The sequence below is a fragment of the Capra hircus genome, chromosome 11, assembly GCF_001704415.2.
Source record: "Capra hircus breed San Clemente chromosome 11, ASM170441v1, whole genome shotgun sequence".
Lineage (NCBI taxonomy): Eukaryota > Metazoa > Chordata > Mammalia > Artiodactyla > Bovidae > Capra > Capra hircus.
The window spans coordinates 36,243,510-36,267,873 of NC_030818.1; the positions used below are offsets into that span (position 1 = coordinate 36,243,510).

At 36.9% G+C, this 24,364-nt stretch overlaps 1 protein-coding gene across 1 annotated transcript in view; it reads right to left on the minus strand.

Annotated features, from left to right (window-relative positions):
* PSME4 (proteasome activator subunit 4) overlaps positions 1 to 24,364 on the minus strand; it is a 96,408-nt gene that overhangs the window by 67,528 nt on the left and 4,516 nt on the right. The window contains exons 2-3 of the mRNA XM_005686603.3: positions 7,654 to 7,794; positions 6,388 to 6,504 (exon numbers count right to left, since the gene is read on the minus strand). Of these exons, the coding sequence (XP_005686660.2) occupies positions 6,388 to 6,504; positions 7,654 to 7,794 (258 nt within the window). The remainder of the gene's footprint in view (positions 1 to 6,387; positions 6,505 to 7,653; positions 7,795 to 24,364) is intronic.

Here is a 24,364-nt window from a genome sequence, read left to right on the forward strand (position 1 = left end):
TAATCACCAGGTTTAGAAAGAGGCTGCATCAACAGAGCTGCACTTCACAACGTGCGCTCCTTTTAGTGGAAGCATACAGCCCGGTATGTAAGTACTTCAAGCCCCTAGGCCACTATAGCTCATCTTCCTGGAGCATCAACTTTAGTCAAGAGATACACAGGGAAGAAATTTTTACTTATGAAAACATGACTTAATAAGCTTAATGAAGATATGAATGTTTAAGATAAAATGTAAAAATTCCAAGAAATTCCTCATACCATACCTCTTAGGAAACCTCTTTGGGGAAAGGGTAGGAGGTATTAAGTGGACAGTCTGAGATGCACAGGAACAGGAAGAATATAGGTTTGGAAACTAAAAGACCTGCATCTTACAGAATTAAAAACAGAAAAAAAGAAAGTGCTGGACTAGTGATAAGAAAACAGGAAGGGCTGATTAATGAGGCAGGAAACTTTAACTTGCATGGAAGCAAGAAAAGAGAAAACAAATCCGTAAGACTTTAACCACATGCAGGGAGCATTCTGGAAATGTAAGGGACATTTTTTATTATCACAATTAGTAGGGAGGACTCATTGAAACTTTAGTGATTAAAAGCCAGGTATACCAGATATCCAGCAATTCACAGAACAGCCAAACTCAACAAAAAATTATTATTGCAAGACTTTCAAATATCTCAATACATGGTCATATAGATTAAAACTTTTTGAACATAAAAGATAACTGTTTTAACGTTAACTATTTTTCACAGTTTATTAATAGACATCGAATCTCTAGGAATACAACTAACAAATAAATTGAAGGAAGGCTGTATTTTGTTTTGCTGAAAATTTTACCTAAGGTTATTCATGATTTCTAAAGAAAAAATTACAGCATAATGGCAATTCTGCTGCCACATCTGATTTGCCAAAACCAAATCCTTGAGCATATACAGATTTGCATATAAATATGTAACTAATATTGATGATTGTTTTAGAACCAAGTATCATTGGCAGTTAGTGATACACAAAAAATGAGGATGTTACAGAACTTCATTAATAGTTTTGTTGTTGAAATGCTTCATGTTTTTTTGGACTGTCATCCTTTTTGGGTAGGGCACAAAAGGCTATTCGTGCTGTAAAAATTATACACTGACATTATTTACATTGGCAAAAGTCAATTGCACAAATTTTATATGGCTTCATATACTAATGTGTCTTTTCCTAATTCATCCTTTGCCTCTATTTCTTTCACATGTAATAATGTTCAAAAATAATGTTGGAAATACTAGTAACTATCCCACATAATTAAATAAAGAATTACTGTGACACTATGTTATAAATAGGGGCTTCGCTGGGGGTTCAGACTGTGAAGAATGTGCCTGCAATGCGAGAGACCAGAGTTTGATCCCTGGATTGAGAAGATCCCCTGGAGAAGGGAATGACTACCCACTCTGGTATTCCTGCCTGGAGAATTCCGTGAACAGAGGAGCCTGGTGGGCTACAGTCTATGGGGTCACAAAGAGTCAGACATGACCGAGCAACTAACACTCTCACTTTTTCCCTATGTGATAAATAAGGTCAGCTCACCTGCCAGAGTATCTTACTTCCTTTTTTCCCAGTCAGTAGTCTGAAGTTAAAAGTTATTTCTCGCTCTCTTATCAGATGTATGATCTGTTATTCTGTATCCTAGTACTAAATTTTATTTTAATGTCCACTAAAAATACTGCTCTTACGTTTTCTTGTACTTCTGATACAGACTGTGTTTTGCCCTTTTTTACTTATAAATTCAAACTTACTCATTATAAATAGATGTAAAATCTGAATACCATACTGTTTTACAGTGTAATAGCACATGCACGTTTGAAATACAGATTGCTTCAAATAAACTTTGTTGTTATTCAGTTATTAAGTTGTGTCTGACTCTTTGCAACCCATGGACGTAGCAAATTGGCTCCTCTGTCCTCCACTATCTCCCAGAGTTTGCTCAAATTCATGTCCATTGAGTCAGTGATGTTATTTAACCATCTTATTCTCTGCCACCCTCTTCTTTTGCTTTCAAACTTTCCCACCATCTGGGTCTTTTCCAATGAGTCGGCTCTTTGCATCAGGTAGCCAAAGTATTGGAGCTTCAGCTTCAGCATCAGACTTTCCAAAGAATATTCAGGACTGATTTCCTTTAGGATTGACTGGTTTGATCTTTGCTGCTCAAGGGATTCTCAAGAGTCTTCTCCAGCACTACAATTCAAAAGCACCAATTTTTGACACTCAGCCTTCTTTATGGTCCAACTCTCACATCTGTACATAACTACTGGAAAAATCACAGCTTTGACTAGATGGACCTTTATTGGCAAAGTAATGTCTCTGCTTCTTAACATGCTGTTTAGGTTTGTCATAGCTTTCTTTCCCAGGAGCATGTGTCTTTTAATTTCACGGCTGCAGTCACCATCCATAGCGATTTTGGAGTCCAAGGAAATAAAGTCTGTCATTGCTTCCACTTTTTCCCCTTCTATTTGCCATGAAGTGATGGGACAAGATGACATGATCTTCATTTTTCGAATGTTGAGATTCAAGCCAGCATTTTCACTCTACTCTTTCACCTTCATCAAGAGGCTCTTTAGCTCTTCACTTTCTGCCCTTACAGTGGCATTATCTGCATATCTGAGGTTACTGGTATTTCTCTCAGCAATCATGATTCCAGCTTGTTCTTCATCCAGCCTGGCATTTGGTATGATGTATTCTGCATGTAAGTTAAATAAGCAGGGTAACAATAGACAGCCTTTTTGTACTCCTCTCTCAATTTCGAACCAGTCAGTTGTTCTATGTCCAGTTCTATCTGCTATTTCTTGACCTGCATACAGGTTTCACAGGAAGCCGGTAAGGTGGTCTGGTATTTACATCTCTTTAAGAATTTTCCACAGTTTGTTGTGATCCACACAAAGGCTTTAGCATAGTCAATGAACCAGATGTTTTCTGGAACTCTCGCTTTTTTGATGATCCAACAGATGTTGACAATTGATCTCTAGTTCCTCTGCCTTTTCTAAATCCAGCTTATACATCTGGAAGTTCTTGGTTCACATACTGATAAAGCCTAACTTGAAGGATTTTGAGTATAACCCTGCTAGTATGTGAAATGACCCTAACTGTACAGTAGTTTGACAATTTTTTGGCACTGCCCTTCTTTGGAACGAAAAATGACCTTTTCCAGTCCTATGGAGACTGCCAAATTTTCCAAATTTGCTGACATAATGAGTGTAGCACCTTAACAGGATCATCTTTTAGGATTTTAAATGGCTCAGCTGGAATTCCATCACCTTCACTAGCTTTGTTCATAGTGATGCTTTCTAAGGCCCACTTGATTTTACACTCCAGGATGTTCAGCTCTAGGTGACTGACCATACCATCATGGTTATTAGGGTCTCTGACCTTTTTTTATAGTTCTTCTGTGTGTTCTTGCCACCTCTTCTTCATCTCTTCTGTTTCTGTTAGGTCCTTACCTTTTCTTTCCTTTACCATGCCCATCCTTGTATGAAATGTTCCCTTGATATCTCCAAGTTTCTTGAAGATATCTCTAGTCTTTCCCATTCTACTGTTTTCCTTTATTTCCCTGCACTGTTCATTTAAGAAGGCCTTCTTATTTCTCCTTCCTTGTCTCTGGAACTCTGCATTCAATTGAGTTATCTTTCCCTTTATTTCTTTTCCCATTATTTCTTTTTTGGTTAAAACATAATTTATATTTATTTTTGAGTGTAGAAAGGTCATGTTACTTATGAATTTCACTTTGGAATAGTTATCTATAGAATACAACAGGAGTTTCTGAGTCTATTTGAGTCAAGAGTCATGGCTTTAAGGCAAAAGATTTCGGCAAAGACTCGAGGTCTCTTCAAAATACCAAGAACAGTTAGGGTGAAACTTTTAAGGAAAAGTTTCCATAACAGCAGGGATAATGTGAAGTTAAGGAAATAACTTGGTAATTAGTATCAAGATGAATGGGAAGAACTACAAACAATAACTAACACTAACAGTTATAAGCTTTAACAAAATTTCCAGGAAAACAGTGGCTGAAGAGGAAAGCCACATGTATCCATGAATAACCATATAATACCTAAAAAAAAAAAAAAGTGGCTGCCTCTGGAAAGTTACACCTGTCAGGACAGGAGGTATGACACTTGGTTATAAAGAAGCAAGTAAAAGAACTACTGAAAAAGGAGAAATTACTGACGGAATTGCTTTCTCTCCCACATGATTTATCAAACATTTTCAGAGGTAGTCAAAAATTCAGCCAGGAAAATTTCAGAAAGATAACTGATTTGAACACAGATTAAAGGTTTCTGAAATCTTTGAAATGGTGATTCTAATCACAAGTTCAATGGGCTCATATTTTAAGGTCTAGTCAGTCCAGTCTGTGCCACGCTCCCTCCAGCAGACATAAAACTCAAAAGTAATCCTTCATGTTAAATTTTGGGTTTTCATAATAAATATTAGTAAAAACACATTTGGACATTTTACCATATAGTTTTATGACAGGTTTTGCCATTTTTATCACTGAAATGGGTTTCTTTGTTTTAACACATGGAGTCTTCAGGAAATAAATGCCTTCTGACCATTATATTTGTGAGCACTGTCCAAAAAGAGTTAGGGCCTGAGTTCACAGTTACCTATATTTATTTACTCTTTTCATTAAATCATTTCACTATTTATCTATGACCCGAATATCTTTTAGAGTCTGCCATTTGCCATCATTTTCCAAATAAATTCACTTAAGACTGCTGACTTAAGTGAAGCCTAATAATTAAATGAACTGACCTGGGTAGGCATGTAAACATGTCTAGGACTGAGAGGAAAAAGACAGAGTAAATGTTTAAAGATTTAATTTATAAAAGAGAGAAAGGAAAAATAATACAGGCATATAAAATGATGCTCTTCAGGAAATTAGTACATATATATGTAACAAACTACTCTAGATAATAAAAGGAAATAGCTATTAAAAGTTGAAGAGAAGATTTCCTAAAAATAAACCTCAGTTACAAATTCAAGTCAAACATGCAAAGATTAAGAAATTAAAGGCATAGATCACAACTGGACAAATTGTTAACAGGGAAAAACGACACTGTGAAGTCAAGTCTGAAATCACTATTATTCAAAAAAGGACAGATCATCACACTGTACTCTGTAAAGGTTCCAAATAAAACATAAAATGAGAGATCTGGAAGAGTCAGGATGTATGCACAAGAAGCCAAAAACACCCAGAGATTTATAATCTTGGAATGTCTAAACATTACTAGGAAATTGTATAAACCAAGGAGCATATTTGACCGTCCTCTAAGAAGAGTCATTCACTGAAACTGATGTTTCTTTAACTGTGTGTGTGCTCTGGGATGTGGGTCCCCCTGGAATAGGCAAAGCTCCCCTTTGTGAAGCATTCATTTTATTTTTTTTTTTCTTTTTTTTTTCTTTTTATTTTTTTTTAATTTTTTATTTTTTTTAAATTTTAAAATCTTTAATTCTTACATGCGTTCCCAAACATGAACCCCCAAGAATTAGAACACACGTGGATCTACTATGAAGAATGCCAAATGTGCATTACTTTTAGTGACAAAATACTAGATTTCAAACAAAAATCTCTCGTTTTCTTTGGCCAGTATGCTGATGAACTTTAGTTGTTAAGAGATACAGTGGTGGGAAATTCTTAACTGCAGTTTCAGATATAAGTTCAGTTCAGTTCAGTGGCTCAGTCATACCCAACTCTTTGCAATCCCATGGACTGCAGCACACCAGGCCTCCCTGTCTATCACCAACTCCTGGAGCTTATTCAAACTCAAGTCCATTGAGTCAGTGATGCCACCCAACCATTTCATTCTGTCATCCTCTTTTCTTCCCACCTCCAATCTGTCCCAGAATCAGGATCTTCTCCAATGAATCAGTTGTTCACATGAGGTGGCCAAAGTATTGGAGTTTCAGCTTCAGCATCAGTCCTTCCAATGAATATTCAGGACTGATCTCCTTTAGGATGGACTGGTTGGATCTCCTTGCAGTCCAAGGGACTCTCAAGAGTCTTCTCCAACACCACAGTTCAAAAGCATCAATTCTTTGGCACTCAGCTTTCTTTATAGTCCAATTCTCCAGCAGTCCATACATGACTACTGGAAAAACTACTGCTTTGACTAGACGGACCTTTGTTGGCAAAGTAATGTCTCTACTTTTTAATATGCTATCTAGGTTGGTCATAGCTTTTCTTCCAAGGAGTGTCTTTTAATTTCAAGAGGGCAATAAACTGTTTTAGGAGTCAAGTTACATAGAAATGAGCATATTAAACTGTATATTTGCTTGCTTATCTCAAGTAATCCAGTATTTCTCAACTAAGGTCAAGCCCCAAAAGTGCTCTCCCAAAAGTACTTTAAATGGAAATACTTACTTAGGAAACCAATTTAATCCCAGGTGTTCTGTCTTGGAATATAATATTCTTTCCACCATGTCATAAAGTGGTCGCCAAGGTAACTCCAAATCATCTCTTGAAAGAAGTTCCTTTTTCCTAATTAAAGAGAGTGTGCACATTACACACACTATACAGGGAAGGTAGTTGCTAAATGCTGCAGTCATCACAGTGGGTTTTGCTTTCTGCCATCCTCAGCCGTTCGCTGGTAAAACACGTCAGTAGGAAGAACAACGCACAAGACTTTTGCTGCTGCTCAAACCTCAAAGGGCACCACATAAAAAGAGGCATTACACAGCCACTATGGGGAACAGTGTGGAGATTCCTTAAAAAACTGGAAATGAAACTGCCGTATGACCCAGCAATCTCACTGATGGGCATACACACCAAGGAAACCAGAACTGAAAGAGACACAGGTATCCCAAGGTTCATCACAGTACTGTTTACAATAGCTAGGACATGGAAGCAACCTAGATGTCCACTGGCAGACGAGTGGATAAGAAAGTTGTGGTACATAAACACAGTGGAATATTACTCAGCTATTAAAAAGAACACCTTTTAATCAGTTCTAATGAGGTGGATGAAACCGGAGCCTATTACACAGAGTGAAGTAAGTCAGAAAGAAAAACACCAATACAGTATATTAATGCATATATAAGGAATTTGTAACAATGACCCTATATGTGAGACAGCAAAAGAGACACAGATATAAAGAACAGACTTTTGGACTCTGTGGCAGAAGGTGAGGGTGGGATGATTTGAGATAATAGCATTGAAATGTATAATATCGTATATGAAATAGATCAGCAGTCCAACTTTGTTGCACGACACAAGGCACTCAAAGTTGGTGCACTGGGACAACCCTGAGGGGTGGGATGAGGAGGGAGGCGAGAGGGGGGTTCAGGATAGGGGACCTGAACCCTATAGGGACATGGACACCCATGGCTGATTCATGTCAATGTATGGCAAAAACCACTACAATGCTGTAAAGTAATTAGCCTAAAATTAAATAAATTAATTAAAAAAAGAAAAAAGAGGCATTACAATTTGTGCCACCATTATTGTAGATGAGTTTCATACTTTCCCGTACTATCTATGAAGTACTCCCTGTTTCTGGAATTGTGCTGTGTGTCCAGGATAAGGAAAACCTGGGACTTGGTCTTACCAAAGAACACTTGGCTCTCCTCATTCCCTAAAATCTTGAAGAAAGAAAAAAATCTTACCAGAAATTACAACAACTGGACTTACTTTAATAAGTTGATCAAGAGACGGGCAAATCCCTGCATCATGCTGATTTCCAGTTTTGGAATCGATACCAGCTCATACAATAACTTGATAAAAAGAACATGATCTTCTTTGCTAAATTTTCTCCCATAAAGTCGAATATATCTGCAAGAGAAAAATTGATAGAGACTTTAAAAATAGATATGGTGACATATTTTTGTTCATTGAGGCATTAGTCACATGCCCAAGGTGCAGAAGTAATGTACATGTCCATCAATAGATAGATATGTGTGTGTGTACACAGACACATATATATCTGTGCAGGAATATTATTCAGCCTTTAAGAAGAAGGCCATCATACGCTAAAACATAGATGGACCTTGAGGACATTATGCTAAGTGAAATAAGACATCAAAAAAAGTCAAATACTGGATGATTATCACTTATATATAATATCTAAAGTAATCAAATTCACAGAAACAGAATGATGGTTGCCAGGGGCTGGGAAGGTAGAAATAGGGAGATAACAGGGTTTCAGTCATACAAGATGAAAAAGTCCTAGAGATCTGTGGCATAACAATGTATACACACTTAATACCACACAGTACACTTTAAAATTGTTAAGAGGGTAAATTTAACAGCTTGCCACAATTAAAAACATGTATTGCTACACTTTAATTTCAAATGTCTTTGATGTTATTTTGTATCCACTCATCATTGTGCAGGAAAGATTTACTCTGGATTTTAATTGAGAGATTACCAAATAAGTATTTTATTGACAAGAAACCTCTAATGATAACTGAATTCTCATCAACCTTTAATGACCTGCAATCCCATTCCTGGGCATGTATGCAGAGAAAAACATGATCTGAAAACGATACATGCAGCCCCATGTTCATTGCAGCATTGTTTACAGGAGCCAAGACATGGCAGCAAGTTAAATGTTCATCAACAGAGGAATGGGTAAAGATGTGGCTCGTATACACAGTGGAGTATTACTCAGCCATCAAAGAGGACAAAGCAACGCTACTGCAGCGACACGGTGGACCTAGAGAGTGCCATACTGAGGGAAGTGAGTCAAATAGAGGAGAAATTGTGTATGACATCTCTTATATGTGGGATTGAAAAAAAAAAACTGATACAAATGAACTTACTTACAAATAGAAAGAGACTCACACACCAAAAAATGAACTTATGGTTACGGGGAGGGGTAGGGATAGTCAGGGCCTTTGGGAAGGTCATGAACACACTGCTATATTCAAAATGCATAATCAAAGGACCTGCTGTATAAGCACGTGGAACTGTGCTCAATGTTATCTGCCAGCCTGGATGGGAGTGGAGTTTGGGGGAGAATGGGATGGCTGAGTCCCTCTGCTGTTCACCTGAAACAGCCACAACACTGTTGATTGGCTATACCCCAATACAAAATAAAGAGTTTAAAGTTTGGGAAAAAAATTCTAATGACCAATTATAACACTGCTGCTTTATTGTCGTATGGTCTTACGCCACAATAACCTGAAAAGAATCCCTCTGGACCTTTCCCTTATTAAACAATGCTCATTCAAGATAACAACCTATTTACGGACTTACTGAAACTAATTTAAAACACCATATCAAAACGCAATAAAACAGAAGAAAAGAGTATAGACATAAAAGTTTACTGTTTTAACCACAAAATCTTTGATGCAGGCTTACTAAGAATCTGAAACAATACAGCAAATTATCTAATTTGTACTATTTGTTTCTAGACTCATAACTATAATAAAATTAAATTGCTACAAAAAGTATAGTTTTTAATCTCAAAATTGTATGTTTTCATTCTTTTTTATTAACTTTAGAGACTCAATGTAATCAAAGGTGTCAACTATAAGCAAAATGAAGGAAAAAGTGTCCCAAAAAGCAAGAATGACCATGGCATAGTTAAGGATTAACTACTTAGAAACCAAACTTAAACTTAGAACTTTTACTGGATGCCTAAAATCATAAATTCCTTTTAGGAAGGCTGTTCTACAGACAAATACACAAATCACAGAAAAGAGCATTAATATTCCTTATGATCTTTAGCACTTTCCCATTAACTATGATCAAAGTAAACTCACGTTTAACTTCTAAAATGAGAATAATTGTTTTTCTTTTTCTAGAAAATCCTCAAAACTCTTAGTTCAGTAAAAGCACTATTTTCTCAGGCTGCTGCATATTTATTCAGCTCTTGTCTGTCCATCCAAGGTATAATCCCATGATTTCACCTTACTACTAGACAACTAACCAGTATAGGGTGAGCAGCAATGAGACCAGAGATGTTGTTTTACCTTTCAGTGAATGTTTCTTAAGCACTTACGCCACGAAAGTAACTGGGCTAATGAAGACAATACACAAAGACCTTAAGCCCAGGGCTGCCAGAGGTACTTCAAACTGCTGAAAAAGCACGGTACAAACTCCTGAAGTCTCCCTCAATTTCACTCTAAACTGAGGAGTAAAAGCTGCTGCTGCTGCTGCTAAGTCACTTCAGTCGTGTCCGACTCTGTGCGACCCCACAGATGGCAGCCCACCAGGCTCCCCCGTCCCTGGGAGTCTCCAGGCAAGAACACTGGAGTGGGTTGCCATTTCCTTCTCCAATGCATCAAAGTGAAAAGTGAAAGTGAAGTCGCTCAGCCTTCTCCGACTCTTCGAGACCCCATGGACTGCAGCCTACCAGGCTCCTCTGCCCATGGGATTTTCCAGGCAAGAGTATTGGAGTGGGGTGCCATTGCCTTCTCTGGGAGTAAAAGCTAGAATCACTTAAATGCTACTTTCAAATGAAAACAAACCATAAGAAACAGCATTTATCTTAAAGATAAAACAGAATTTTCCAAAGAAACATCTTGTTCCCAGTGGCTACCTCAGGCCTTGTCAGGCTCCAAGTGCCCCTGTGGTTAGGCACTTACTCTCCCCTGTGGCTAAGATATTTCTGTGGAAAAACTGGAGAAACACTGCTCTAAGCCATTGAAATAATTTACCTACAAGCACATCACTTTTGCTGTAGTATATAAATTGTGTAAAAACGAAGGACATGAAATTCATAAACTCCAAAATTCAATACTATAAAGAGACCAACAGGGGAATCCTTAGAGGAGCTAGGACTGCTAACAAAACCAAAAACTTTAGGGGGATTACTCAGAAACTTATTTCCCCTGTTAACAGCAAATAGTTCTTCCCAACCAGAAAATAATTCCTGTCTCAGCATTTCTCAAAACACAGCCCAAGAATGCTACTTCTGAAAAGCTCAGAAGTACTAAAAGAAGAAAGTTAACTGGTCTTCATTAAAATCAGGAACTTCTATTCACACATGAAAAGTGAAAGATATTTGGAACACATATCTATCCGATAAAGCACTCACTCAAACTGCATCAGAACTCCTACAAGTCAATAAGAAATAGCACAAACAAATTTTTTTTTAAAAATGGGCAAAAGACTCAGGTAGGCACTTCTGGAAAGCCAACATCCAGATGATTGATGAGCATATGAAAAGGCACTCAACATCATCACTCATCAGTAAATGCAAGTTAAAACTACAATAGGGTACCACTTCACACCACCATACTGGCTGAAATTAAAAAGCTCACAATACCCAGTTTTGGTGAGAATAGGGCAAAACCAGTTTTTACAGCCACTTTGGAAAAACTTGACATCACCTCATAAATGTTCACTAGACATAAGACTGTTTAAAACGCACATTACTGGGCTCTATCTTAAAACTGTATGTGTTAATCACTCAGTTGTGTCCAACTCTTTGCAACCCCATGGACTGTACCTGCCAGGCTCCTCTGTCCGTGGGATTCTCCAGGCAAGAATACTGGAGGGAGTTGCCATTCCCTTTCTCCAGGGAATCCTCCCAATCCAGGGATAGAACCCAAGTCTCCTGCACTGCAGGCAGATTAAAGCCCCAAAAACTAGTGCATCAAAAATACTGGGAGTGGTAAATGCAATAAAGTTGCTTCTTTTTTCATTCTTGAAAAAGGAAATTTTTAAAAATATTCAGAGTGGAAACTGAGAGTCTTCACTTAAAACTACTCTAGTTGTTCTTTCTTTGTATTTATTCAAAAATTCTACTTTAGATTGTATTTAGAGACAGTCCATTCCCTTTTCCCAATTAATTTGCACATTAAATTTCAGGACTAAAAATTTCTATTAAAATACTTCAAAACCTTAATAACAGTCATGGCTTAATTTTCAAATAGGATATTTTCTTAAACTATCCAGAATATATAGATGACAAGTCATTAGGTTCCATCCTCCCACAGGAGGAAAAACCATAAAATACAGAAGCACTTTTCAACTGCTTCCTCCTCACAACCTTATAGTGTTATTAGTAAAACGCTTTACTTTTTAATCTCAAGTAAAGACAGTGGCATACCAGGAACAGTCACTATATAATCAAATGTACAATGCTGTCATGGCTTTTTCTACTATACATCCTGAAGATAAGTCTACTATATATTTCTAGAAAATTTAAGTAAAGTATAAAATTATACAGTACTATTGACATGGACTAAGAATTAGAGCTTAACTAGAGGCTAAAAATAATTGGTTTTCAATACAGGCTTTGTCATTCATCAATTATTTTTCTTCAAGGCAATCATTTGGTTTCTAAGGTTCTAAATATATCCACAAATAAAAGTAAAATTAACATCATTTCAAAGCAATATTAAGACTGTGTTACTATAAAACATATAAGACATTTGGCAAAGAAATTAAATCTTAAGTAAGTGCTTTACATTGGGTAGTCCTACTTACAAGACAAAAAATGAAACCTGAAATTTTAAAAGCCAGAATTTAAATACTGTCATTGAAAGTACTTAAATGCATTTATGGATGATTAAAAAAAAAAAAATCACATCCAGCAATATGCCCTAAATAAAAATTCAGAATATCAAAGTCAAAATACCAAAAATCTTTTCAATGCACACTTGCAATAATAAATATTTCCTGAAAAAAACCCTAAAAGTCTGATAAAGGAATGATTTGTTAAATTGTGGTTTATGCCTTTAGACTACAGTGTAGTCATTTAAAATTGTTTTCAAAGAATTTTATGGACATCAAATGTAATATCATATAAAATATCATGATACAAAACATTCACAATATGTAACTAAACAAAAGGAAACACTCATGCGTTAGGATTAAAAAATAAAGCAAACACTATAAAATATTACTTCTTGATGGTCAAACTGACTCATATTCTTCTGTATACCTCTGTTTAAGCAAACTGTTTTAAAGGAAACAGGCATTATCTATTACAATTAAAATTAACATGTAAAAATATTTCATATCAACTTCTGTTGTACAATGCTTATAACTAGGTAATTAATATTTCTGCATTTCTACTATTATCTTAATTAAAAAACCCTTTATCAAAGACTACTCGAGTCCCATTTAAAACAGCACAGGAGAGATTCCTTGGAGGTCCACTGGTTAGGATTCAGCACTTTCACTGCTGTGGTCCAGGTTCAATTCCTGGTGGGGGAAGTAAGATTTCACAAGCAGCACAGTGGCCAAAGCAATTTTTTAAATAAATAAGAGCACAGGAGTCAAGTTGTTCTCACCAGGCAAAAATGAGATCATAAATCACAATAATTAACTGTGAAAGATGTTTAAATTAAGTTCATAAAGAATAAAAGGTATCACCATTTTGCCTCTATAACAGATGCAGGATGGCCACTAACATCACAAAAAAGAGAACATTGGAGGTTACTCATCTCCTGATACAATTATACAATACCGACTATTATACAGTCCTGAAACAGAAAATTAAACTTCATGTGCTGAAGAACAGCAACAAAATCAGTTACTGTGTGTCTTTACCACTTCAATCTGACTTCCACTAAAGCATAAGTGGAAATAGAATTACATAATTAATAAAACTGACTTTAAAAGACACAAATAAAAATTATAAGCTTACAGAAACTATGCCTTTTTTTTGATCTTTCTGTGGAATACCTATAAACACTGGTTGTAAAATAAACTACAAACAAAACCTTACTTAATTCTAACGTGGATATTACATTGGCCTGAGTCTGATTATAATAAAATGTAAATTAGAAAATATTAACCAAGTATAACAAAAAGAAACCAAATCATTTAAAAGCATGCATATGAGTCAACTAAATAATCACTTTCAGACTTAAGGTAGACTCCTCCATGAGGTACTTCCTTTAAAATCATGTTCAGTCAATAATGACTATTTTTACTGTTGTCAATCAGCATTATTCTGAATTTAGATTAAAGAGTAAACCAGAAACAAAAATAATGATAATTGCTTCAGGAAAGGCAGAATAGTACGACGTCAGTGCTATAATTATACCTAAAACATCTGAAAGTGTTAGTCGCTCAATCGTGTCCAACTCTCTGGGACTCCACGGACTATAGCCTGCCAGGCTCCTCTGTCCATGGAATTCTCCAGGCAAGAATACAGGAGTGGGTTGCCATTCCCTTTCTCCAGGGGATCTTCCCAATCCAGGGATCAAACCTGCATCTCCTGCATGGCAAGGGGATTCTTTATCATCTAAGCCACCAGGGAGCCCTGAAACAATCAACTAAAAAACCGCTTTTAGACTACAGAAGAAAATCTGCAGAACAGCATTTTTTAAAGTCAGCAGGCTTCCTGTATGGCTCCCAAATAAAAAAGAATAATAGTTGAAGAAATACTGCTCCATTCATAATACCAACAAATGATTAATTAGAAATATCTCTAAAGAAAAGTGCAAGAGTTAATTTTAACACAATAAAAACTATACTAAAATGTAAAACATCTGAATAAAAAGTGAGGCGTAACAGGGAACTCTACTCAATACTCTATAATGGCCTATATGGGAAAAGAATCTAAAAAAGAGTGAATATATGTACAACTTACTTTGCTGTACAACTGAAACTGACCCAACAGTGTAAATAGACTATACTTCAATAAAAAATTTTTAAGAGACACCCACTAATGCAAAAAAAAAAAAAAAATTGTAGACAACAGGAATTTTTTAAAATGTGTTTTAATACCTGACAGCTAGGGCTAAACAACAAGTATTTTATAGCCAGGAAAACTAAGATGACCAATGAAATCCTTAACCAACTCCAAAATTAACTTATTTCACACAGTTACTTCAACTCTTCCCTCTACCAAAAAAAAAAATATACATACTATCTCTACACTATATCAGCTCCAGTCTTTCTCTTCTGTTCCTAAGTGCAAGTCAACTCAGTCATGTCCAACTCTTTGCAACCCCACGGACTCTTTGCAGCCTGCCAGATTCCTCTGTCCATGGCATTCACCAGGCCATAATACTGAAGCCGTTCCCTTCTCCAGGGGATCTTCCCAACCCAGGGATCAAACCCAGGTCTCCTGCATTGAAGGCGGGTTCTTTACCATCTGAGCCACCAGGGAATCCCTGTTCCTAAGGTGCCACGAAATAGAAAAAACTTAAAAAGGTAAAATTATCAGATAAATCTAGAGGATGGAGAATTACTTTGACTTCATTCCATGACTAAGTCCTGAAATACATTACGTTAAAAATGTAGATATAGCTTCTCACTGCTAGAAACAATAAATGAACAGATAGATAAAATGAAAGGTTTTCTCATAAACCCACCTCTCCTATTTTCACTCAATTATGTATTTATTCAAGCCAGTCCAGGTTCGATGCATGACCCTGGATGCTTGGGGCTGGTGCACTGAGACGACCCACGTGTATACCTGCGGTGGATTCATGTTGATGTATGGCAAAACCAATACAATATTATAAAGTAATTAACCTTCAATTAAAATTAATAAATTTATATTTAAAAAATTTAAAAAAAGCATTTCTAGAACAAATAACATGTACAGTATGACCCAAATTGTTCCTTTAGGTCAAGAACTCAAAATCAGATGTAAGGAGACATTTACCAGAAAACTAAGTAATATACTGAAGGAGGGGCATAAATGCAGTTTATCATTAGAATTTTGTGATTTTTCTTAACCGAAAGTTTCATTATAAATAAGGCATTACTGAACCAAATCTTGAAAGATTAGAGAGCTGTCGTGACTCTGAATAGGGAACTAAAGTTCAGTATAATCTGAGCAGTTGGGGGAAGAAGTGGCAAGAGGCACAAAAGACAGCTCTAGGTAAAGGAACACAGAAAAGCAACTTTCTGTGACAAGAAGACACAGTTGGTGAGGTGGGAGGGAGGCTCGAGAGGGAGGGGATAAATATATATTTATGGTTGATTCATATCTTTGTACAAGAGAAAACAATACAGCAGTGTAAAGCGATTAAAAATAAAAAAAAGAAGACACAGACAAAAGAACATTACTTGTTCTAGTTCTCCTTCAAAAAAGTCAAACTGAGGATCAAGAAAAGGAATAGATTATCACAAACCACCAAATAAGGATGTTAATTCCAAGTGACTGCTGCCTGGGACGAAGGCAACAAAGGTGCTGTCTACAGTGGAGGATGTCTTACGTTTCCATGTTAAGTTGCTTTGCAACTCCCAACATTATAATCAACTCTGGATAGAGAGAATAGTTACATATTTCAACACAATAGCCAAGCAAGCATGAACAAAATGGTTTTACAAGTTTGCTAAGAATTCAAACTGCTCTATGTCAGTCCCATGGGCAAGTCATTTAATCTTCAGTGCATGTGTATGAAACTTGGGTTTCTTCACAAGGCTATGGGGATAGATAATTGATTAATGGGCTTGAAAGATATTCTTTGATTTAACTATGCTAGAATGGGGCTCCAGGTACCAGCTGTTTTCTTGTAAGTTTCCCAGATGTCTCACTATGTTTGAGAACCACTGCACCAATGACAACCCACTCCAGTACTCTTGCCTGGAAAATCCCATGGACGGAGGAGCCTGGTAGGCTGCAATCCATGGGGTCGCTAAGAGTCGACACGACTGAGCGACTTCCCTTTCACTTTTCACTTTCATGCATTGGAGAAGGAAATGGCAACCCACTCCAGTGTTCTTGACTGGAGACTCCCAAGGACGGCAGAGCCTGGTGGGCTGTCATCTTGGTGTCGCAGAGTTGGATATGACTAAAGCAACTTAGCAGCAGCAGCAGCAGCACCTAAGCAGACGGATGGGAGCATAATTTATGTTTTTTAAAATCTACTTAAATCATTAAAAATATAACACTAATACAATGTTTCAATTTATATTTCTTGTGAGGCTAAACATATCTGAAGATAATTTGCCTTTAAAAAATATAAAAAATTAATACCTTAAAAAAGGGGGGGCAACCCAGAGAATAAACAATGAATTAAGTCATAGATTATAAGACAATGTTCGTTCAACATCTATACTGAACCATGCTGGAAATCTGTGGATGGGACAACAAACCTATACATTTTCTTTCCTTTATTTTTTTAACCAACTATAAGTTGCATCCTTGAGAACTGAGAGGAAAATATTACTGGGGAGGGGGGGAATTATTATTTTATCAGGAAAGCAATATATACTTATTTAAATGATTCAAATAGTACAGCAAGCTTACAAATTTGAAAACTGTTGCCTAAGACTGTTAATAGCCTAGATAATATCCTTCCGACTTTATTTATATACAAATGTACATATGTAAATACTTTTCAAAAACAAATGTAATGATAATATAGATATTATTTACTACTACTTATTTTTTTTTACCTAACGGAAGCTCAAACCACTGTTCAATGCCTATAAAATGTGGTGGCAGAGGTCTCTGCATCACTAATATTTAACCAGAGATGAAACAAGGTGAACACTGAGAACCTTTTTTGCAACTGACTGAACATACAAGTATACCTTGAGAAATACGACGACTTAAGTACTGTAGCTCCTCCAGGGCTAGTTCTATTTTTAAAACAAGAAACCAAAAAACCTTCAAACTGACAATAAATATCTGACCAAGTTAAACAAACTGGTTTAAAACACACTGAGAGTAGGTTTCCAAAAGCCTGAAAGCCAGGTCTGTCATCTTCATCAAGTGTAGCGTAATACCTCTGCTGGAAGGCACTAAGGGAACAAAGAGACCCGAGGTTTACTCTCCTCTTTACCCCCACCTACTACAGGCTGCGTAACACTGGAGTTTCAGCATATTATATGTCAGAGTTATGTCCTCTACAACTTACTAAAATTGACACAACAATCTCTAGTAAAGTCATTCACTATTAACACCTAATGATGCCTCTACTTTTCTCCCAGTTGCTTCTCTCTTGACGCACAGATAAGCGGTATTCATTTCTCAAAATGTTTTACTATCATTTAAGAGCCAGACATGGCAACAGGCAATGGAAACATAAATAAGTAACAAATGGCCCTACAGCAATGCAGCCTAGAGAGAGGGACAGACAACTGACTAATTCAATACGATGGTCTGAGTACAGACTAACACGTGTGCTCAATCTGCTCCACCTCTGTTCCCACACATTAAACATCTTCCTCTAAATTCTTCCTTACCTAATCAAATCCTATCTCAAGGCTCAGCTGCAGTTTTCCCAGGTGACACAGCCCAGGCAGCTTTCCTTACTCTGGACATATGGTTAAGAGCAAAAGCCTTGTGGTCAGCAAGCAAACTGCCTGTTACATAATAACCTAAGATTCATTTCTTCAAAGGTAAAACTGAGATAATAAATGTCAGTCAGTGAAATTGCTCAGTTGTGTTCGACTCTTTGCAATCCCATGGACTATAGCCTACTAGGCTCCTCCATCCATGGAATATTCCAGGCAAGAGTACTGGAGTGGGTTGCCATTTCCATCTCCAGGGGATCTTCCCAAACGGGGATCGAACCCAGGTCTCCCGCACTGCAGGCAAACGCTTTACCGTTTGAGCTACCAGGGAAGCTGAGATAATAAATGTACCTACAGTTAATTGTGAAAATCAAATGAAATAACAAATATAAAGCCTTTAGCATACTGCTGGCACATACTGAGCCCTCAACAGATGGTAGGTAGTAGCTATACCAACTCATTTAACAATCTGTGGGGCTTCCCTGTGGCTCAGTTGGTAAAGAATCTGCCTGCAATGCAGGAGGGAAAGTGAAAGTGAAAGTCACTCGGTCGTGTCCAACTCTGCAACCCCATGGACTGTCTATGGAATTCTCCACGCCAGAATACTGGAGTGGGTAGCCTTTCCCTTCTCTAGGGGATCTTCTCAACCCAGAGATCAAACCCAGGGCTCCCACAGTGCAGGCGGATTCTTTACCAACTGAGCTATCAGGGAAGCAATGCAGGAGACCTGGGTTTACCAATTGAGCCATCAGGGAAGCAATGCAGGAGACCTGGGTTTAATTCCTAGGTCAGGAAGATCCCCTGATAAGGGAATGGCTACCACTCCAGTGGTAATGGGGAATGCTCCCTTGTAAAATCCCTTGGGTTACTGATATTTGGGGGGCTCCCTTGGTGCCTCAGAGGTAAAGAATCTGCCTGCAATGTGGGAGACCTGGGGTTCAATCCTTGGGTCAGGAAAATTCCCTGGAGGAGGACATGGCAAGCCACTCCAGTATTCTTGCCTGGAGAATCCCATGGACAGAGAAGCCTGGCAGGCTACAGTCCATAGGGTCACATAAAGTTGGACGCGACTGAGTGTGTATGCATGCACTGATATTTTTAAACTGTTGAGACTTTTTATTTTCATCCTTTGTATCTTGATAGCTCAATAAGTAGGTGTGGATTATATATCTAAAGTACTAAAAGAAACTTGAAAAATAAGTAGCTTTCTAAATTTTTTGGCCACAATCCACAATAATAAATACAGAATGTAGTATACACAAAAACATATGTATAATTGAAACAATGGTCATGATCATTCACCTTTATTACTTCTAAATTCACTCTAGTAATTTAAGTCTAGTTCAACAAATCAAACCAAATCACACCCAATGTGGTTGAGAGGTGAACTCACAGCTCTTTGGTCATAACCCCAAATTTGGGTTAAAACACTTAAAAATGAAACTCTGGATGAAATATTATGAGAATTCCACACACAAACAAAAAAACAAAACATAGTGAAAAGGTCTTAGGATATCTGTCTGTTAAACTTTGAGTTTATTTTAAAAATCACACCTCTAAAATCATTCCTAAGTTGTTAAATCACAACTTTTCTCCTGCTATACACCAAATAGGGACCTCTGTTTTGTATATGTTGACAGAACTTTGAGAATATTTTATTAACTAGGATCTCTGGAACTAACCTACTTTCCCTTAGAACACAAGCTATGCCAACTAAACTCTTTAGGAATGTGTCCAAAATACAAGCACTCATGAACATTCATAAAATTTCTTGCTATAAAAACTTCCTTCATCCCTGGCTTAAAAAAAGGAAGATGTCATACAGAGAACTAGTGGTTACCAGTGGGGAAAGGTAAGAGGGAGGGGCAATATAGGAGGAGAGAATTAAGAAGTACAAACTGTTATGTATAAAATAAGCTACAAGGACATACTTTACAATACAAGGACTATAACCAATATTTTACAGTTAACTATAAATGGATTCCTTTGTGGCTAAGCTGGTAAAGAATCCACCTGCAATGCGGGAGACCTGGGTTCGATCCCTGGGTTGGGAAGATCCCTTGGAAAAGGGCAAGGCTATCCACTCCAGTATTCTGACCTAGAGAATTCCATGGACTGTATAGTCCAAGGGGTCGCAAAGGGTTGGACACGACTGAGTGACTTTCACTTCATAAATGGAGTACAGTCTTTAAAAATTGTGAATCATCTTGTATACCTGTAAGGTATATCGAAAATCAACTATACTTCAACTAAAAAAATTAAGTAGAAAGGAAAAAAGAGAATTGTCAGAAAATGAAATGGAACACCCACACTTAACAACCCAAAGATTACTAACATATTCTATTTAAGCTGCCTACCATTATAAGATTATAAAGCATTTTTAATAATTCTTGAGCAATTTCCAACTTACTTGAACTAAAATACTATTTTCACATCCATTTCACAGCTGCAATGGTGTTAAGTTTTCTTCTTAGAAAGGGAAAAGGCCTTTATCACATTTTCTTAACTCTAAAATTTAGGATCTAGGTATTATTCTTATTTTTAAAGCCAAATTAGCATAAAAAGGTAATGACCACTACCAAAATTTTATGGTTCATCTACCAAAAAATTGTAGTAACAATACTCTAAATTTTTAAACACTAAATATTTAACAATAATGATGATAGCTTTATTTTTAAATGAGGATTTCAAATTCCCTGATGCAACCGATATAATCTGCTCTCTTCTCTAAATAACTGTTAAAATCCATTCCCTTTACCCTCCCTCTCTCTTTAGGTTACACCATTCTCTTCCTCAACCAAGATGCTCTTTGCCTCTACTTCTTTGGTTAAATATACACTTTCTTTTGAACCCAATATTAAAACAGATCTCACCCCAAATTCATTTTTCTCCATTTTGACTGTCAAAGTAATAATTCATTAGAAACTGCAGAATGTTTTAGGTGACAACGAAACAGTTAATTCTAACATTACTGAGTACCTATGAATGTATATATGCTATCCGATATGCCGGGGGTACAATGCTGCTGCTGCTGCTGCTAAGTCGATTTAGTCGTGTCCAACTCTGTGCAACCCCATAGACGGCAGCCCACCAGGCTCCCCCGTCCCTGGGATTCTCTAGGCAAGAACACTGGAGTGGGCTGCCATTTCCTTCTCCAATGCATGAAAGTGAAAAGTGAAAGGGAAGTCGCTCAGTTGTGTCTGACTCCTAGCGACCCCATGGACTGCAGCCTACCAGCTTCCTCTGTCCATGGGATTTTCCAGGCAAGAGTACTGGAGCGGGGTGCCATTGGGGATGCAATGAAGGAGAGGTAAATATCAAAGACTCTGACCCCCAAAAAGCTCACAGTAGAGGGAAGGTAGGTACACAAAGAACATAAAAGCAGGAATAAGGAATCACAAAAGAGTACACTAAAAGGGAAGAAATGCCTAGGCCGAATATGGAAGTAGCCAACTTCAGGGTTCCAGATGGGAATATTTATAGTGTGTGCTGCTTTTAACACTCCAGTGGCCAGTCTCAATGAATGCAGAGGGTTTTGGTTGTTATTTGCTAGTTGCTGCTCTCGTTACCATGTTCTCAGCTTGCTTTTCACATGGTACACATGAAATTTAGGTCTAAATTTTCCACAAAGGTTGGAGGGAAACACAGATTTGAATTTTATATTTAAAATTGGGGAGGGAGGTTCACTAGAAATGAGTAGCATTTAATAGCAAAAAGAGAATCTCTAGGTTCTACAATGAGAACAACAGGTTTAGAAGTTGTGTGCACTTATTCACTAGTAATTGCCCCTTAAAAAACATTAGGAATTTGCCTCTTTCACTTCAATTAAGAACATTTACTTCAAGACAATTTCATTTAATAAACACTTCATCAAGAGCACTTGAAAAAATTGTTTTTAAGTAATAAATTCAGATCTCAAAAGAAAACAAATGGTACTGTTTTACTAATTTTTTTCTAACTGCCTTTTTCAGTGTCTCAATGAAGGGCATGAAAAACATACTTGTCAAGAGTGTGAATTTTTAAGTAATGCACTTAGCATTCATATTTTCTTCACCCTCCAATGTTTTGATGGAGTTATACCTTGCTTTCTCTGTTCTAAATGAACAAAAATGTGCACTAAGAGAAAAAGAACACTCTGGAACTTCCCTGGAGGGCAAAATTCTTTCACTGATATAACCCCATTGTCAAGAACAGTGCCCATCCCATACAAGGCACTCACACAATAATCTGCTCAGACTCCTGCCTCTACTACTTTGCATCAGGCTGTGTATTAATGTATGAATCTCACAGTACAGCCAAAAGCAAAAGAAGAGATAGTTCAAGGCAGACTTTGTTACCCAAGGATTGATTCTATGTCTTCAAAGTTGAGGGGGAAAGAAAGATATTACAATATGAAAACATTCACGAATAAACTATTTCTTTTCTGTCTATGAGGTCTGTTTACAGTAAACCTTAAACAAAACCATGCAAATGAAATGGAAACTAAAGAGTAAAACCACAAATTCTGCAAAAAAGTCAAATCAACTTCATGAGGCTGATCAACATAAATTGTTACTTTTTTTTAAAGTTTGATAATGACATCGGTATTGATTTTTTGTTTCATTCCTTCTCCCTTAAAGATATATATACCAGAAATATTTATGAATGAAGAATATGCTTCAAAAAAAAAAGGTTTAAGGGTGTGGTGGTAAAAGGAACATGACTGGCCCTGAGTTGATAACTGCTGAACATGGGTGATGGGTACACCCAGGTTCATTATATTATTCTTTCCTCTCTTGTATATGTTTGGCATTTTTCCATAATAAAAAATACTTAAAGAAAAAAGTTCTATTCACATCAGAATCTGTAAAAGTTCTATTCACATCAGAATCTGTCAATGACAAAGGAGCCAAAAATATACAATGGAGAAATGGCAATCTCTTTAACAAGTGGTGCTGGGAAAACTGGTCAACCACTTGTAAAAGAATGAAACTAGAACAATTTCTAACACCATACACAAAAATAATCTCAAAATGGATTAAAGATCTAAACGTAAGACTAGAAACTATAAAACTCCTAGAGAAAAATATAGGCAAAACACTCTCTGACATAAATCATGGCAAGATCTTCTACGACCCTCTATGGAAATAAAAGCAAAAATAAACAAATGGGACCTAATTAAACTTAAACGCTTTTGCACAATGAAGGAAACTATAAGCAAGGTGAAAAGACAGCCTTCAGAGTAGGAGAAAATAATAGCAATCGAAGCAACTGACAAAGAATTAATCTCAAAAATATACAAGCAACTCAGGCAGCTCAATACCAGAAAAATAAACAACCCAATCAAAAAATGAGCCAAAGAACTAAACAGACATTTCTCCAAAGAAGGCTAACAAAAACTTGAAAAGATGCTCAACATCACTCATTATTAGAGAAATGCAAATCAAAACCACAATAAGGTACCATCTCATCCTGGCCAGAATGGCTGCTATCAAAAAGTCTGCAAACAATAAATGCTGGAGAGGGTGTGGAGAAAAAGGAACCCTCTTACACTGTTGGTGGGAATGCAAACTAGATTCCTTAAAAAACTGGAAACAGAACTGCCATATGACCCAGCAATCCCACTGCTGGGCATACACACCGAGGAAGCCAAAACTGAAACAAACAAGTACTCCAATGTTCATCGCAGCACTGTTTACAATAGCTAGGACATGGAAGCAACCTAGATGTCCACTGGCAGACGAGTGGATTAGAAAGTTGTGGTACATATACACAGTGGAATATTACTCAGCTACTAAAAAGAACACATTTGAATCAGTTCTAATGAGGTGGATGAAACTGGAGCCTATTATACAGAGTGAAGTAAGTCAGAAAAAAAAAACACCAATACAGTATATTAATGCATATAATATGGAATTTAGAAAGACGGTAACAACGACTCTATATGCAAGACAGCAAAAGAGACACAGATATAAGGAACAAACTTTTGGACTCTGTGGGAGAAGGCAAGGGTGGGACGATTTGAGAGAACAGCATTGAAACTCGTATATTACCATATGTGAAATAGATCAGCAGTCCAAGTTCAATGCATGAAACAGGGCACTCAAAGTCGGTGCACTGGGACAACCCAGAGGGTTGGGAGGGATGGGGGACACGTGTACACCCATGGCTGATTCATGTCAATGTATTATAAAAATAACCACAATATTGTAAAGTAATTAGCCTCCAATTAAAATAAATTAATTAAAAAATTTTAATG